At 42.4% G+C, this 18,705-nt stretch overlaps 1 protein-coding gene across 1 annotated transcript in view; it reads left to right on the top strand.

Annotated features, from left to right (window-relative positions):
- The first annotated feature begins 14,441 nt into the window (after positions 1 to 14,441).
- The window catches only part of LOC117262440 (chemokine-like protein TAFA-5), a 97,283-nt gene continuing 93,019 nt past the window's right edge, over positions 14,442 to 18,705 (top strand). The window contains exon 1 of the mRNA XM_033635406.2: positions 14,442 to 15,288. Coding sequence (XP_033491297.1) covers positions 15,198 to 15,288 — 91 coding nt within the window. The 5' untranslated portion in view covers positions 14,442 to 15,197. The remainder of the gene's footprint in view (positions 15,289 to 18,705) is intronic.

Below are 18,705 nucleotides of genomic sequence, written 5' to 3'. Positions count from 1 at the left end.
TTGAAAGTATGGGTGTAAAAGGATTTGCAAATATTCATCCAAGAGGAGCGAGCACATCAGGCCAGTCTGAGCCACTCTGCACTGATTTCCTGTTACATTTACAATTGATTTTAAGCTCCTCCTCCTTGTATACAAAGCCCTACATGGGCTGGGACCGAGCTACATCACTAACTCCCTTGTTAACTATTTGCCTCTAAGAACACTGCGATCATCTGCTGCTGGTTTATTGGAAGATGATCAGGGATGCAGGCGTCATCAGTGATGCCCCAAAGTTATGGAACACACGACCTACAGATATCAGAGAAGCTGCTCGATAAATAATGTTAAAAGAAAGTTAAAATCACATCTGTTCACTTTAGACTTTAACTCGCTCTGACTTTCCTCATACAGGTCTGAAACTCTTTGTTTTTGCGCTTCACAGTGCTCTTTTAAAATCTTATTTGATTTTTATGATTTTTATGAATCAGTTAACCTTTGTTTTAAACTGTTTTAAATGTCATTTTATATTGAAATGCCTGCTGATGTTCATTCTGTCTATTTTCATGTGAAGCATTCAGTGCTTATACTGCTCGTATTGTAAAGTGCTTTCTGCTGCACGTCTTGTATAAAAGGTGCAGTATAAATAAAGTTTATTATTATCATTTTGTTATTATTATTATTAATAAATATTTCATTTAATAAATGTTTCAAATGTTATTTTAAATGTAGATGTATCTTAAGTGAATTCATATACATATATTTAATTTAATTTTATATTTTACAGGTACCTGGTACTCTGTGTTTTGTATTCAGTTCTAATCTGGAACCGAGTTCAAACTGCTAAGCCTGCACTGCTGCACCATTAAAGGAGCTATATGTAAGAAATCTAAAGCAAATAGTCGTAAAATCCTCCTAATATGTCACAGAGACTAAGGAATAATGTTCATATAACAAACTGATCTCACCGACAACAATAGTACAGCCAGAATTTTATTCTCGCATTTTAAAAAAAAAATTACGGTCCGCAAATCATGTTTATGTTTTGAATTTGTGTTTTGGCCTGTTGTGCCGATGGAGACGGTTGAAAGTGGAGAAGAATTTGAAATCGGAAGTTGAAGTGGCTACTCTTCTCCTCCACAGGTAAGCTTTAGCCAAAGTTGGCTAACTAGCATCATAGCTAGACGGGGATGGACATTTTGAATACTTTCAACTGTTATTCATTTTCGATGATACATTGTAGCCCATGTGCAGGTGGGTCATCGACCCCACTGATTTTTTTTTAGAAACAAACGTTAGCAGCACGGCAAGCAGCATTAGCAGTGTCCCAGTACATAGCATTAGCAGCTGGCTCCTCCTCAGCTGTATCCCAGCAGCAGCGTTAGCAGCAGAGAAGCCGGACTTGCTCGAACAGTCTGCTGGAAAACCGGAGATCAAGGATGCTGCAACGCGGCCCTGCCACGGCAGCCGCCCATGGGCAAACAAATCACCCCCAGTTTCCACCGGATGCGTGTTGGTTGCGTCTGCGCTCCAGCACGGCAGCGGAGCCGATAGGATTCAATTCTAGTCAATGTGTGTGTTTCCACCGTCTGCGGCTGTGCTGCGTTCCGGCTCCGTCTCAGCTGCGGCACTCCGGAGCCCTCTGCAACAGATATGCAGGACTTCTATTTTTGCCGGACGCCGGAGCACAACGCAGCAATTCAGCACAGAGCAGCAACCTCGAATCTGTAGAGGAGGGGGGGCGGACACGACTCGCGGCAGTATTTTGAATTTGAGTGCAGTAACCATTTTGGGCACATTCTTACATACAGCGCCTTTAAAGCAGTGAAGGCTGTAGTGGTAATAATTTAACAAAACTTCGACCTCCTAAAAATGTGACTGTAAACCATGTTTGTTGCACTGACACAAATCAGCCCTTTAGGTTCCTCATGAAGCCCAAGACTGCTGCATGTTCCCTTGGCCCCAGGCTCACCTGTTAACCATGATGAGTGGGAGATATCTACCGGTCACATAGACAGTCATGTTAGAGCCATCATCATTTTGAGGGTACTGGTCTTGGTACTGGCATTGTACTTTTTCACACAATACCCAGCCTGGGTGCAAGGTAGAACCCTCTGAAAGGGTTTAGGGGAATGTCTGAAAAAGGTTCAACCAGAAACCAAAAGGGTTCTCTTATGGCGACAAGCTGAAGAATCCTGCATGACTCTAGTAAGCACCTCTATTTCTGATGGTGTACATACTCAAATAAAACCAAACTGACACACAATAATCCTTTTTACACAGAGATCCTAGAGCTGCTATCAAGTCCCTGCTTTATGCTGCCTTTGCATTTTTATACGGAACCAAACTGCTGCATCATTCTGCTCCAGTGTGTGATTTTAGACAGCAGAACCAAGAGAGGCTTGACGGCCGTGACGCAACACAACAGCATCAGTGTGACACCGTCCCTGTTACATGGCGGCTGATCTCGTCCTCTGTTCAGAGGGTAAGAAGCTCCTGGACCTCATTATTTCCCCGACTGGCAGACATTTTCGGCTACTGTTCTTCTTGTTTGAGTTAGCTGCTAACTGCTAACAGCTGCTTTTTAAATCTCCTGATGTGTGTCGCACACATAACATGTCATCAAAACGTCACACCTGTCCCGCCCATGATCTCATCCTGCCGGCTGTCCCTTTCATACAGACCTTGTTTCAGCGCTGTTACTACCTCCACTGACGCCGTAAGGACAAGACAACTCTGTCCACCCATTTAGCACCGTACCTCTTTTACAGACCAGAGAGGCGGGATAAAGGCCTGAAATCCCCACCTTGAAGGGACAGTGTAAACGGAGCAAATGATCCATACTTTATCCTTCTGTGACAAAATGACATGAGAACATCAGAACGAGCCAATACTGAACATGAAAACGGGTAAAACAGCAACAGAAGCCTGCGGCCAGATTCAAACTGGCAACGTTGTTACACATCAGCACCTTAAACCCCGGAGTGCGTTTTGAATGAGGCGTCTCAGTAGTATAGAAATAAAAATGTGTCTGTGTGTTTTGTAGAATTGAAAACTCTCATTAGTTGCAGGTATGATCTCTCTGCACTCGTTCTGCTCATCACCAAATAAACAGTGAATGTGTTCCTGCCGTTGAGTTAATTTGGCTCCTGGAGGAACGAAATAAAAGTCAAACACTAAAGAAACAAACAGAGAAATTGATCCTCAGCTTTGAATTAGAGAAGAAGAGTCTCCATCTAAAAGGAATCAGGAGAATCGCTCCTCATTTTAAAGCCAGCTGCGTCTCTCTCGTTGATTGGGTGCAGTTTTTTTTTTGTGAGTGTGAATTTGCATTTGTTTCATGCTGACTGGAGTGTTTCCTCTGCTTCCTTCACGCCTGCTGAAAATCACTATAACACAGTCTGGAGGAGTTTTGAAGGCGAAGCACACATGGAGCTGATTTCCATGAAATAAACACAAATATCCCCCCGAAGGCTTTTTAATGGGGCTACCACTTTGTTCTTCACATAAGATTGACGACACATTTCTCTCCGTTTGTGCAAAGTAAAAACGACCTCAGTGTTCGTTCTGCAAACAGCAGAGTTTGCTCTGAAAAGCGACCATAAGGTGCTCAGTGGTGTGAACTTTTTTGTGGGTTGCAAATTTAACCAGTTTTAGTAAAATAAATTGAAATGCAGGGAGGGCTTTGCTGTTGGATTTCATTAATCTTATCAAGACTTCAAAATTCTAAAGGATGCACCAACATCTGAGCGCTGAAAGTTGGCTTCTGAGTAGCGATACGTTCTCATTTCAACTCAACAAATATCAACGTTTTGTCACTCGACTTTCACATCTACATATTACAGGTGAGGTATCCTGCTGCATCTGTTGTTTACATTCTGGGAAGTCAGTTTACGCTTGTTACATGGATTGTGTCTTTTCAAAATAAATGGGACATGTACAGTTTCAACTTGTTAGACGCATACAGTCTTTTTCAAAATAAACATGCGACATCGGTAAAACACTTTACATTTATGTTTATTTCCTTGTGCAACAAAAGCATGTGGTCAGGTTGAGAACAAAAACATAATGGCTTGGCTCAACATTGATTCAGGCAGCAAACACCAGGCTCCTGGGTTACAGTCCAGGGTGTGTAGGACCCATGCATCCCCTCCCCCTCTTGCCCTACAGGGACTTTCCATGTCCTTATATCACATTTTTATGGGAAGGATTTCAGAATTTACATGTACAGTTCATGTTCACAGTGTCTCAATGACTTCATTCATATTTCTGTCTTTTTTCTTCTTGAATATTCTTTACAATGTAGTGCAAAACCTAACAGCGACTTCTTCCTGCTGATCATCTGCCATGTTTGTTTACTCTATAGTTAGTTTTAATTGTAAGAGGTTTGCGAGATTTCTGGTTTTGAGAGTCGGGACTCTGGTTGTTTGTGAATGGAATCTGTTTGGTGTGCTGTTTTGGCCAAATCATTGCTCTCTACATACAACAGGGACAAAAACATTTAATTTATGAGTACAGCTAAATATATATTGGCAGTTTGTGAGCACAGTTGGCAACCCCCTCTATGAGCTCAGAACCATTGAGAAGTTTCCATGCAGCCAATTAGTTCCCACAAAATGACCATTTTTATATCAGTTCCTCACTGCGTGTTAGAGCTATAGTGCGTAACTTCTGTTGCCTCCCAGCGGATAATGCGTTATTACAACAAATAAGCCGGCACTTCCATGTACACAGAGTAACACTCGCCACACACCGTGTACACAACGCTACACAACGTGGTGAACACCAGGCTGCTAACATTACATTACGTTCATAGCACCATTTCCAAGAAGAAAATAATAAAGTACTAGGTCCAGTACATGTAACAGCAACACATACTACTCATAATATAATTATAAACCAAGTCACTTACTTATCCAACAGCAGCAAGGCAACATCCGTGTCTGCCCTCAGCCCAATTTCTTCCTTCAGGGCTCTCCACCGAGGAAAAGCGACGCCAATACAAATCCTTGTTTGCCTTCTCCGTCGGTCACTTTCCTTCTTTGCTAACAGACCTTCAGCCGAACGTCCAGGCTTTTTCTTTGTGGTAGGATCCACTTCTGAACCGTGTCTCGGCCGCTTCTCCGCCATGTTGTTTTCTCTTTCTACCTGCGCTCTACCTCTTGCTATGAGACTCTCCGCTCTTCCTCCCCCTCCCTTCTTGTTGTGAGGAAGCATTTCCTGTGTGCCAGCGCGGGAATGTCGCCAGTCGACAAGCAAACTAAAAATGATATATATTGAAAAATACCGTGAGATGTTAGAGGAGCCGATTGGCTTAATCATCATTGTGTCATCTCCTCTAGTAGTGGCTTGGGTGAAACGAACATTTACGGACCTGTAGAAGTTACGCACTATAGCTTTAAGGTCAATTCATGAAGAAAACTTTCATATGCCTCCTTAGTGCACGGAGAAATATTCTTCATAAATAAGCAAACGGGGACCAGGTTTAACAACAGCAAAACTATATCAAAACATCCATTTATAAACTCTCACACAACTCGTGCAGTATAATCCAAGTCGTATTTATCCAGCTGCTCAGTAACTCTCAAACGTGCATTTTTGCTAAAACATTATGATTTAAAACACATCAGTACAAACAGTCTCATGCATGCTCAGGGCGCGCTACTCGTAGACAAAAGGTGTTTTGTATCATAACTATTTTGCAAAAAAAGATATGTGTTTGGGAAGTATTGAGCAAATGACTGGATAAATGACAACAGTTATAGTATATAGTTTTGCTGTTCTAACACTTGGTCCACTTTTACTGCAACACATCAAGAATGCTCACCTTTTTGGATTCTCCGTTCACTATAGAGGCACGTGAGAAAAACAAAGTTTTCCTCATGAATTCAAGGTAACACATGGCGAGCAACTGATACGCAAATTGTCATTTTGTGAGTGAAGTATTCCTATAAATCAGTGGTTTTCAAACATTTTGTGCCGTTCTTCCAAAGTGATTGGCAGTTATTTACCCCAGTGGCCAAATTTTGGAAGATGGTTGCCTTTAATTTCTCTAAGTTGCTTAAGATCAGATTGCCCTGTTCGCCTGCTACACTCGTTTTGAATGATTTGTCAGCGCTGGGTTTGACACTGGACAAGAGAAGCACATTGTTGGCTGGACTTACGGCTGCAAAAAAACTAGTTGCCACACGCTGGAAACCTCCACATTCACTCTCTTTTCGAGCATGGGTTTTAACATATTTGGATATTGTTTATTTGGAGTTGTTGACAGCTACAGTCCACGGAGCAAAAGAGTCAACAATAGAGGCTTGGCATTCACTTTTAACTATCCTCCGTGGGTTTCAGGTGTAATATGTGACTGAGGTATGAAGCTCTGGATCCAGGGGGTGGGTGGGTTATATTTGGGGTTGTGACTTTTGCTATGACTTTATTATACATAAATATATATATATATATATATATATATATATATATATATATATATATATATATTATTATTGTATTATTATTATTTACTTTTTATTTATTTTATTTTATATATATATATATATATATATATATATATATATATATATATATATATTACTTATTTATTTTTATTTTTTATTATTTTATTTTAGTGGTTTATTCATATGTATCTGTATATATGCATATGTATAGGTATGTATGTGAATATATATATTTATGCCCTATTTTTGTAATGTCCATATACCTATCTATATCTTTCTTTAAAATAAAATAAAAATTTGATCACAAAAAAAAAAAACATTTTGTGCCCAAGACACAAAGGGCAAGCCAAAATCTCAATACAGGAACATCTGTATTTATATCTGTGCACAACAGCTTCTGTAACGTGTGTTATCACTCTTATCATGACATAAGACAATAAAAATAAGAAATAATAAGACAGGTAGCTTTCGGCGGTAGGTCGTCTTCACTGGTGCTTTGTTGTAATTTGCTCTGTACAATAAAGCGATCCATCGTCCCACTCACAGCTTACTGCTTTTAAATGTTACCATCCCTCACACTGGCTGCCAATCAGGGCTTCTCATGTGTCACAAACTGATAATTCCCACTTGCAAATGGCAACAAATAGCTTCCCCGTGAAGGTTTTTTTTTTTTTTATTAAATCAAATTAAATTATATTATTTTAGCCAGACTTTGCCTCTTTATTGGGAAATGGGTGTGCACAACATTCTGATGCAGTCAATTAAAAATTCATTCATAACTTTTTGTATAGACCCAGCTGAATACTGCAATAATAATGTGTGATTACCACAACATCCCACAACACACCTGGATTTGCATCACGGCAAATCATTTGAGAACCAGTGCTCTAAGCATTGGCAGCAAAATGCACTGCAAGTATAGAAGTACACATTGTAAAGTGTTTCCTGCTGTCAGTGTTTTATTCTATCTGATGTTTTTGGATTAATATTCCTGCTGCATTAATGTGTATGTGTCATTTTACTGCTGTAGATGTTTCAGGTTGAGCTCATTCGAACTCCTTTATATCCTGTTGGGGAGTTTAATCTACAGCAATGCATCATGGTCTATAGGAGTAACTAAATCTGTCATACAAATAATATCTCCCTCTGACATGTAGTACAAGTATAAAGTAGCAGAAAAACAAAATACTTATGTAAAGTACAAGTACCTCAAAACTGTACACAAGCACAGCACTTACTTTCCGCCACTGGGTCTCGGTTATGTGTCAGGTGTTCATTTCAGACCTTCTCAAACAGACAGGTTTCATTTCCTGTTACAGACACCACACGAGTCCTGACAGCGTTTGTGTTGATCTCTCTCTCTACAGACTCGTCTCATACGTCGCCTCCAACCGCTGACTGACGGCTCCGCGGAAAGCTAATCGATGGCAGGAAAACATCAGTAATAATCACCGCCGCCAGAGGCCCAGAGAGCACGACCTGACGGAGACAGATCCCCGTCAGAGCAGGAGGGCAGCGGTGATGGAGTCTACCTGACAGACGTCGGCTGCTGAGAGCTTTGATAAGAGTCTCAATATAACCTGAACGATCAATCGGCTGGATGGAGTCATTCAGAGAGGAGAGACACTCTGTTGCTTCTGCTGTCAAACGTCTCCATCAACAGCCAACTGTTTCATCTCCCATCGTTCATCTCCAAACACTGAACGTGGAAGAGAAAAATGTTTGTGTGCTCAACACATGAAAAATTACTTGATAAATTAATGTTTCCAGAAAGCTCTAATGTTCATACAGATACAGGTTTACAATATATTACACAATATATAATATATTATATATAACCAGTGATGGAGGAAGGTTTCAGATCTTGCACTCCACCCCCATTTTGTAGCAAAAACGCCTAAAATGACATACCCAAATTAAAATGACTGTAGCTTCTGAAGCGCTCTGACTACATGCTTACATGAGGTCTTGCCAGAAAGAAAACTCTCTGAAGTTTCTTGTGAAAGTGTCAGAAACACTCTAGGTGATACTGAGGCAGAGTAATGGGCCTCTGAAGTCAGTAAAAAGTTGAAGATTTTGCCTAAAATAAAAAAAAAAACAAACCATGTTTCAGGATGAATAACTGTCTGTGGCTTCATCTGAGCAGGTAAATGACACTGTGGGGCTGTAGGCACACTATCAATGAACACTTGTTTCAAATTTGAAGAAGACTGCTCAAAGTATGACCATTCTACAGTGTTTTTACCATGAAAAGATCCAGGCGGAGCTCCAAATGACAAGGCGGTCACTCGGCTTCAAAACAGTCCTGTCAGTGATCAAACGACACTCAGCCAGCTTCAAACATTGTACCTTATTGAAATCAGGTGTGATTATGATAGCTGATGTTGTTTATGACACAGAAACACCATAAAATATCACCAAATAAAGCCATATGAAACGTGAAAGTTATGATCCCACTTTCTAGACGGTGTATCTCAGCCAAAAATAGTGGTAGGAGTGAGACTCTTACCGTTTATAAAAGATCTAAGTCTCCACTCGCAGCTCCACATAAGATCGCGAGTAATCCTTTAACTTTTCCCCTCGAAAAACGGCATGACATGACTTGTCACCACTCATCGCGATTTTGGACTTTGTGTGTTTAGGCTGCTCTGGTGCGAAATCCATTAGAGATAAAAGAAAAACGATGTCATTTTTGAAAAGTCGAGAGCTTCCTGAATCCGGCAATACCAAACATCACATGGTTTGATGACGTAGTGCGCCTGGGAGATACCATTTAACAGAGGAGGGAGGGAGCGCGGACGTGGGCGTCCGAGCGGAGTTAAATAAGAAGAGGTACTAATAACACACTGTCAAAATAACTTGTTACAAGTAAAAGTACCGTATAACTTAAATTAAAAGCCTCATCCCAATTAAACATCTGGTCTCTTTTACTAGCCTGGTGTGGCTACACATTTTGACAAATAAATGCCTGTCTCAATCAGAGGCCTGGTCTGCTTCTTTGGAGGTATAAATACATATATCTGAGGGACTGCTGTCGGTCCTTGGTTGTCCTCGGTGTTCCCCCTCATAACAGGATATCAGATTGTTAAGATTGAACATGTTTAATATTTGCAATTTGAAATCAGTGCGACGAGGATGTTAAAAAAACAACAATAAAAAAAACCTCCAAACACAACTCCCACTTCAGGAAAATCTGGCAAGACTGATCAAAAAAACTGGGTTTTCCTGAGTGTAGTCAGGACGGAGGAATTGGGCCTAAAAAATGGCTTAATTCTCTTGTAGTGTGTACGAGACATTAGCCTGGAAATAGTCACTGTGTTTTCTGACCTTTTGATTTTCTGAACATACTTCATCAGTGTATCGCCAGCCCATTCTCATTCCCAAGTTGTCAAATATCGCCGTTTTCTGAGTGATTTCAGCATCAGATACCAGCAGCATGATACGCTGTCAGGTGGCGTAGGTTTATACCGCAGCTGGATGGCGTCAGTTTGAAATGCTGCCAGTGACAACGTAATGTAAGGACAGTGAAAGTCCCTATGGGGCAGGCAGGAGGGGGTCAGTCTCCCATATGGTGGATGACCTACTGTACCTCTTGAGCCACAGCCGCACCTAACAAAACATCACATTTTCTAAACTCTTCATATGTTTTCTGCGCAAAAAACTTTGTGGAATTTTACTCCAACCAAAATATCCTCACTTTTGATGTGATGCGATGTCCTAATTAAGCAGAAATGTCCTCACTTTTAGGGACTATGACTTGGTCCTCACAAGGATAGAAGGACAGGAGTACACACACACACACATACACACACACACACACACACACACACACACACATACACAGAGGTAGTATCATCCTCTCCACGTGCTCCCAGTTTCAACACGTGTCGTCTCAGCAGGTTGATTGACAGGTGAGGAGGCGGCCAGGTGACCTTTGTTTGTGTGAGAGACAGCAGAGCATTAATAAGTCAGAGTGCAAGTAAACACACCATGATGGAGAGAGGATAGGGAGACAGACAGGTCTGACCCTGAACGCCTCATCGCTCAGCAGGACACAAGCAGCTGATTAACAAAATAAAATGATGACTTAAATATGAAGTAAAAGAAATTTATTACAAGTGAAACAATGTACATTACCTTATCTAATTATTACTTTAAGTCTACTTACTTCATAATACAATTAAAATATGTAAAATATATCATTCAGAATTTGAGGACAGCATAAGGAACTAATGTATTAACTGGCCAATTCAATGATCTCTATTATTATTTCAACATATTTTTATGTTTACATTTATTATTTGATATATTATTATTAGTGCATAGATCAGTTTTCCAATTTTGTTTATATATACTTTACTGTGTGCATTGTTTAAATGCAAGTCTAATTAAATAATCTGTAATGGCGATTGATATAATTAATATGATAAACACAGTTAAAGTCCGTCCAGACTGCATATATTTGACTCATTTTTCTGATAACCAGAAATATATATTTTTTAAAAACCATTCTATAAATGGATGTGAACATGTTTTGAAAGTGCAGATATATAATATGACATAAGATATATTATAAGTGTTATTAAAAGTACATTTCTGTATCATTGCAGACTCTGCAGCTTCAGTTTCTGTAGAAACTCTGAATAATTTATTCCTTTATGAGAGAAACAAACACAGTAATGAGAGCAGGATGTAAAGAGCAGCAGATTGCAATGCTGCTTCACAGCAACGTCTTCAGTTCAGAAATACAAACAAAAATAGATGTTGACTGTTGTATTACTGCAATAATTCATGTTGTCATGGCTGCTCACCAACAGTTTCCTTCAACAACAGACTGTTTACACAAATTTTTTTTTTTTTATAAACGAGAATTAAATCTGACAAAACACTTCTGTTAAATCCAGACGTGTTGGGTTCATGATGGAAGCAGCAGGACGACAGAGGCTGGATTAGTACAAGTTTATAAGAGTGACATAAAGCTGGTTTGTGTATTTACACAGAGCTCCTGAGGATGTTTTTTAAACGCGTGCCTTTAGATAAGAACAAACGCACCAGAGATGTGCACAGAGGCCAGTATTTACATTTCTGTATTCGTTGAAGCGAAAAAAATATTTGCATTTGTATCATCGATGCAACAATCCTGTTTTTATCACACCTTTAGGGTATTGATGTGTTAATATAAAAGTTCCTCAATTGTATTGTAATTATGAACACTTGAATCTAATATTGGTTCATGGCAGAGGTGTCAAACTCATTTTGGTTCACTGGCCACAAAAGCCCTGTTTACACCAAACCCTTTCAGTCCAGCACCTTTGGAACCAGCAGTAACCCTTCAGACATGGTACCTAGACCCTCGGTGTGTTCAGACAGTCCTCTTAAATGTGGGCGGGGTTGTTGTCACTCACTGCTCCGTCCAGCACTCGCTGTATTTCCTCATCAGCGGTGACACAGATGGAAGTCTGCACCTGGTTTATCGTCCACAGAACGAGGCTGCACGCCCACATTTTCACAACAAAATAGAACAGGCTGCAGTGAGAGTCTCTCTCCATGGGATATTTAAAAATAGCAGCTTTGTGCATTTAGTCCTTCTCAGGCAAGCTCAGGGGTTTAGTGTTGCTGTAGCCCACAGGAAGTGAGGATTAGAATATATGACCTTCACATAATCCGCTCCAAATTAATCTATATTTTTAAAGTCATTACTAAAAGTGTGTGTCATATAAAAACTAAAGTGATGGTCAAAGTTGTCACAGTGAAATTTAAGGTGTGCTGATGTGTTACAACCCAGCTCGCAGGGGAAAGGGAAGCAACACAAAAACCCAGATATTAAAAGGTAAGGCGGTTTATTGCAACTCAAATGAAGGAAGTCTGGTTAACAAAAAACTGAGAACAAACCAAGGAAGAGGGCCGGTGGGTGCTGTTTAACTCAAAAAACAAATAACAAAAGGAGGACTCACTCAGAGTTTAATCTACAATCTGTCTAATCAAAAATAAAAGGGAAAACAAACTCTGACTGTCTAGTGCAGCTTTTAAAACAAACAACAACAAAACAGCACTCCTGCACCTAGTGTCTCTATACAGGTAATTGTCTAAGTGTGGATGGAAATGTTTGGAATCAGTCAAAAGGATAGCAATTTCTAACAACCTGGCCACACTTCAAGAGTTCACAAAAATCTACAAAAGCTTATGACAAGCTACAAATGCTATCAGTGGGCTAACCAACACAACACAAAGTTATCACGCAAAGAGGTGAACTGCCACCAACAGTCAGCCGCCAGACTGACAGACTGGCAGGGCACTTATAGATGACGGTCTTGATTGAATGGCTGGGATTGGTCCACTGCACCTGTGCCGCACCAATTAGGGACCCAGGTGAGCTGTGGACTGTGCAGTCAGAAGCAGCAGAGGCTGCACCAATCAGAACAGAGGAGGTGGAGCTTCTGAGTCCAGTGGAGGTGCAGGCAGCTCAGCACACAGAGGGAAAAATTAGTGTTACACACACACACACACACAATGAAGGTGGAAAGAGCGCGGCCGTAACATGATGGATTCACGTCATCAACTCATGCATTGAGTAACATTACAAGTTAACGTTCCACCTTAAAAGTTGCCGGCAGTCGGCCCAGTGAATGAAGTTATTTTTTCTCTTTCATTTTATAGTTGTAGTTTACTGATGTATGAACAGAGGTTACATAAAACCAGAGTGACCGTCCTCTACTGACCAATCAGACTGCAGGGTTCACAGCTCCACCTTTTAGTACCAGATCTGTGTGCTAGGTACCCCAACAGAGGGGGGACCAAACATGGGGACGCTAAGGAACGCTTCTGTTGGTACCATCCACAACTTTTACTGTGGAGACAGAAAAAATGTGTACAGAACTGAAGTGAATCATACTGCTCGGTGGAAACTGGGCTAAACACGATCGCAGGTGGGCCAGACCAGTAAAACCACTGCACAGTATCCTAAAAATCACAAACACCTCCAATTTACTATTTTTTTTTTTTTTTTTTGCAGTTTCAACAATATTTCTCAGTTGTTCCACATTCAGTCAGTCGACTTCTCGCTGTCGTTACATGAGCATTTGTCTGTACATTTCCACTCCTGTGTCGTCATCCTGACATCACCACACCAAAATAAAGTGAAAGAAAAGAACTGTACTCTGGTCGGGGCTGATTAAGTAGAAAAATGTTCCGTTTTTTAATGTTTTCAAGAAAATAATTATCAGATTATTGGACAATGATAAATGCTTATTAGTTGCAGCCCCAGTGAGAACATTCTTTTGGGTTGCCAGGTTGTGAAAATCTCTTTGGCTCATTTTTAAACTGTCTATTTGATTATCCTCCTGAGACCCCGTGTACTTGTATAAGGACATCACATCTGGGTTTACTAGACTTTATACTTCATCCTACTTAAGTTAGACCTGCTGTCCTTTTTCGTGGACACTTCTTTGTGCCATCTAGTGGTAGTAAGAGCACAATACACTAATCCATGTAAGAACAAGATGGCAGCCATCTCTGCCAAGTCAGTCTGCAGCCGATCACGACACAAAAGAGGACAAGGTCCAAAACCTGATCACATGTTATGGATGAAACTTGTTTATTTATGATTAATAATGTTTGTAGTTTGTCACACAGATTTGACCAAATTTTGCAACAGTAACAAGATAAGACACTGTTAATTAGAAAGTGTCTCATCTGAAGAGGCCAGGACTTTATTATTGATGACAGTGTTTAGTTTTTTATACTGATCAGGTCCTACTGGTCCCAAATAGCCATCAAGTCTGTAGTTATAAATGTTAATAAGTCAATAATTAAAACAATCCTACATGTCTGGAAACATTCACAACCTGGCAACACAAAACTTGTGCTTATTTAGAAAATGATGCACTAATTAATTAAAACTCAGAACACCCACATAGAAAGATCTATCTCTCTCTCTCTCTCTCACACACACACACACACCGGGGTGTTCCTCCCAGTGACCCTCAGATTCTTGTTTTCCGCCCCTGCTGCACCGCATCGGTCCCAGTGTTCAGTTGGATTTGACACGCGTTATTGTAACCGCTGTGACGTCAGTCCGTGATTAGACAGAGGGGGAGAGAGAGTCGGTGTGGACGCTGCAGATCGCGGCAGATCTTCAGACCCGGAGGCAGCAGCTGCATCTCCTCTTCCTCCCTCTCCTCTTTCTCCTTCACCACCGGACAGCCAGACATCGACTAGCCGGTCCGCGGGGCGACATACCCGGCGGGGACACGTGCAACATGCCCGCTGAGCAGCTCCACCCGGGCCCGGTGTCGGTTTTTCCACTTCTGGGAGGATTTACGCGGACGAGCGGACAGAGACTCCCGGTGGATGCGAGGCGCAGAGAGCTGTAAGTTGGAGGCGGAAAACTGGAAAACTTCCCAGCCGGAGCAGATTTTGTTTTGATGAACATGCTGTGGTGGAGGGGATCCCCCCGGGCATCTGCTGCTGCCGCCGGCCGCCGCTGCGCACCGTGACGCGCCGGGGAGCGCGGCGAGGACCCCGGCAGTTTCACCCGGAGGGTCCGGGGAGGGAAAAGAAAAACCTCACTGCTGCTTAAACAGATCTCCTCCACTGTGGATTTGTCACTTCAGGCTCGTGCGTGGTTTTATATGCCGGAGATGCCACCTGTCTCTGGTCTCCGTCCTGCTCTGGGTCGGACCGGGATGGATGTGGCGCAGTGAGGAGGCACCAGCCTGCGGATAATCACAGTTTGGACTTTTTGGCTCCCCGTGCGGCTCGCGGCTCTCCCTCATGCAGCTCCTCCGGCTGGCCTGGGCTCTGACTGCCGCTGCGGTCTGCTTCCTGCTCCTCCTGCTCCTCCACAACCAGATCCTGAGAGAAGGTAGGGCTCTGTAGTCCGGTCACAGACTTCGTGTGTTTGTGGGTGTGTGTGTGTGTGTGTGTGTGTGTGAGGTCAAACTGAGTGTCCAGAATGCTACAACAGGTCACAGGGAAGATGTTATTAAGATCCGTGTTTTTATTCAGATGATTTTGGTGCTCTGACGACAGACTGGGTTAAAATCTACACGTGTGCACGCACTCGTGTGTGTTTTTCGCACCTGTCATCCCGTGTGCGTGTGCAGCAGCGGGTGACATGCTGGTAAAAGGCGGGAGATGGAGAACAGATAACAGCAGGAGCAGCAGCAAAAGCAGCAGCACGAGTACCGGGGTTTGGACGGGGCCGGGCCGGGCCACGCTGTGTGGCCGGGCTGTGGCGCTCAGGAGGCGGACTGGGCTCCCGCAAAGGTCCACTGTTTTTTACTGGAAGATTCCAGAAAGATTAGAGACAAATGACGGAGAGAGGAAACGCAGTGAACACACACACACACACACACAGTCTCACTTATACTCAAAGTATAATGTGTTGCAGAGAGAAATTTGACACATGATGCATGAAACAGATAAATTAAAAATTAAAGGGGGGCTGCAACAAATGATCATCTTTACTAGATTAGATTGATTAATTCACTTAATCAATATTTTCATGTCAGACAGTAGAGAAAAATTGCCCAAAGTCATCAAACATCTTGTTTTTTTAAATTAGTACATAAAACAGATAAAATCAGCAAGACTTGAGAGAATAAAAATTTAAAACAATAAATCAATTTTCAAAATAGTTGCTGATTCATTTTCTGTCAGCTGATTAATCAGTAACTAATTGTTTCAGCTCTAAAAGGCCGAACCGTCTCTGCAACACCTCACAGAATGAGTGAGCTGATAATTAGTGAACACCTGCTTTGATTTCCTGCCACACACTAACCTCGTCCTCTCATTTCACCTCCCTCCCCTCCCTCTCTCCATCCCCCACCATCACCTGAATAATCCTCCACCCACCTGCACACCTGTTCCCACTTCCCCCATCAGCCCTGCAGTATAAATACACCAGCCCAGTCCCGGCCCACTCTTTGCCAGATTGTCTATTGTGCTTCCGCCTTCCTGCCATCTGTTCTGCCCGTCTGACTTTGCCCGCTCGCCCACCAGACTCTTTGCCCCTCGGCAGCATGAACCCTTCTGGATATTTATTTATTTATTTTTTGCCAGTAGTGGAGGAAGTCTTCAGATTCTTTATTTAAAGATGGAGGCACTGATTCTGGAGACAGATTGTTGATAATGTGGAGTTTAACCTGTTAGCTTGTAGCAGATTCATCGTCCCTCACGCTTACACTGCCTTTCTCTGTGCACGTCCCCTGTCCTGTGCACGAGCAAGGATGCCCCTGGTTGCTGATTGGCTGGAATAGTGTCGTGTGGCTCGGTCTGAGCGTCTTAGTTTCCAGTTTCCAGAGCAAGAGCTGTGTGCTTCACAGTAAGATCAACATACCCAGATTATCTTTTCACTATCCACCTCCATTAAAGGCTCTGGCACAAGAAGCTGATGGTCGGCTGTTGGTCAGTGTCGAGGTGTTGGTGAGAGTCTGAGTTTTGGCCGTGTGTCCTGCACCGTTGGCACAAGTTGGCAGAGTCAGCATGTTGAATTTGTTGGAGCCAGTGGAGCCCGTCAGTGCAACACATTCTCACTCCGACCTCGTCACATATTGACGTTTATTGACTTTCCACGTCCACATATGACGTCCAAGGTACCCTGGGTGTGTTGGTTGTTGACGCTCTGGGACGCCGTGTCAACTTCAGCCTGTTACATGCATTGTCTGTTTTCAAAATACACTTCTGTTTTCACAGGAAATTTAACGTTTACATGCAGTCTCTTTCAAAATAAAAGCACTACATCGGTACAACACCGCAAATTAACGTTTTCTTTTTCCTTCAACAACACACACACTGTTAGGTTTAGGAAAAAAGAACAGAGTTTGAAAGTCTGCGTTTGTTGGACCCATCCACCACCCCTCCCGCCTGCCCCACTCAGACTTTCGCTGGCTTAACTTTCGTCCGTGTCCCGCCACGTTTCCCCCGATCCTGCCAGGCACCCTTAAACTATAACAGCAACCGGCTCGTAAAAGGACGCCTTTTTTCGTTGGTTTCTGATGCTGCAAGTCACTGCCCAAGTGCCAGATTTCGACAACTTTGGAGTGAGACTGGGCCTGTCTGTGAGTGAAATCACTGTGACTGGCAGTTCAGCTCAGCGCATGAGGAGAGAAACGGAGGTGAGGAAAGTAAACAAACGACTAAAGTCCAGAGGGCGTGGGATCGAAGGAAACTTGTTATATGAGGTAAGACTATTTTGCTAGCCACTGAGCTCTTTATCTTGTAATTGTTTGTTGTTACAGTTCGCTAGTTCACAGAAAATACCCTTTGTTTTTTCAGCATTGAGTTGTGTTGTTAATGTGCTAACTGGCTAACTAGCGTCCTGAATCCGTCCTGACAATCTTCAGTTTACCTTTTTGAATGGCAAATTCAGACTTGGGTCGCCTGCTGCGATGGAGAGTTATGTGCTGAACGTACGTGCTGGTTGTCAGTTGCCTGTAGTCTTTATGGTGTGTTCAAGTGCAACTTTTTGGAGCATATGACCAATCACATGGCCACACTGTCGCCTCACAGCAAGAGGGTTCCTGGTTTGAACCCCAGGGTGGGGGAGCCCTACTGTCTCCCTGTGTCAGCATGGGTTTCCTCCAGGTGCTCCAGCTTCCTCCCACAGTCCAAAGACATGCAGGTTAATTGGTGACTCTAAATTGTCCGTAGGTGTGAATGTGAGTGTGAATGGTTGTCTGTCTCTATGTGTCAGCCCTGTGATAGTCTGGTGACCTGTCCAGGGTGAACCCTGCCTCTCACCCAGTGTCAGCTGTCAGATAGGCTCCACCCCCCCACGACCCACAAGAAAATGACTGAATGAATAAAAATCAATCCAAGTTGTAAGTATTGTTTGAACAAGATAAAGTGGGGGTGTGTTGGTATGCTGGGTGCTGTAACTCTCTCTCTGATGCGCTGTAGTAATATTCATACTGGTTAAAATAAACAATTTGATTGTATTTCCTGATCTTTGCTGAGCAACAGTTTTGTGTGAAAGGAATTAAAGGCCTGTCCCAAATATAGGCCTGTTGATTTCACTGATTTAAGCAAATAATAGCCCGGGCTATTAATTGAAGATTTACAGTATACTAATCTGAAGAGTACTCATTACTTAATGAATATAATCTACAGCAGACGTCCACCAGAGGTCTGTACTACGAAGCCACTTCAACTTACCAGGGATATGTTTTCCATTGTCACATTGGCCGTCTGATAACTGGTACTACAAAGCTGGTTATCAACCAGTTCAGCCAACTCTGGGTTTTCATATCCAGCCATGAGCACATTCATGTGAGAGAGG

Source organism: Epinephelus lanceolatus, chromosome 5 (genome assembly GCF_041903045.1).
Source record: "Epinephelus lanceolatus isolate andai-2023 chromosome 5, ASM4190304v1, whole genome shotgun sequence".
NCBI classification, from domain to species: Eukaryota; Metazoa; Chordata; class Actinopteri; order Perciformes; family Serranidae; genus Epinephelus; species Epinephelus lanceolatus.
Note: the sequence above shows the minus strand (reverse complement) of the source record. Positions and strands in the feature narration are given on the sequence as shown.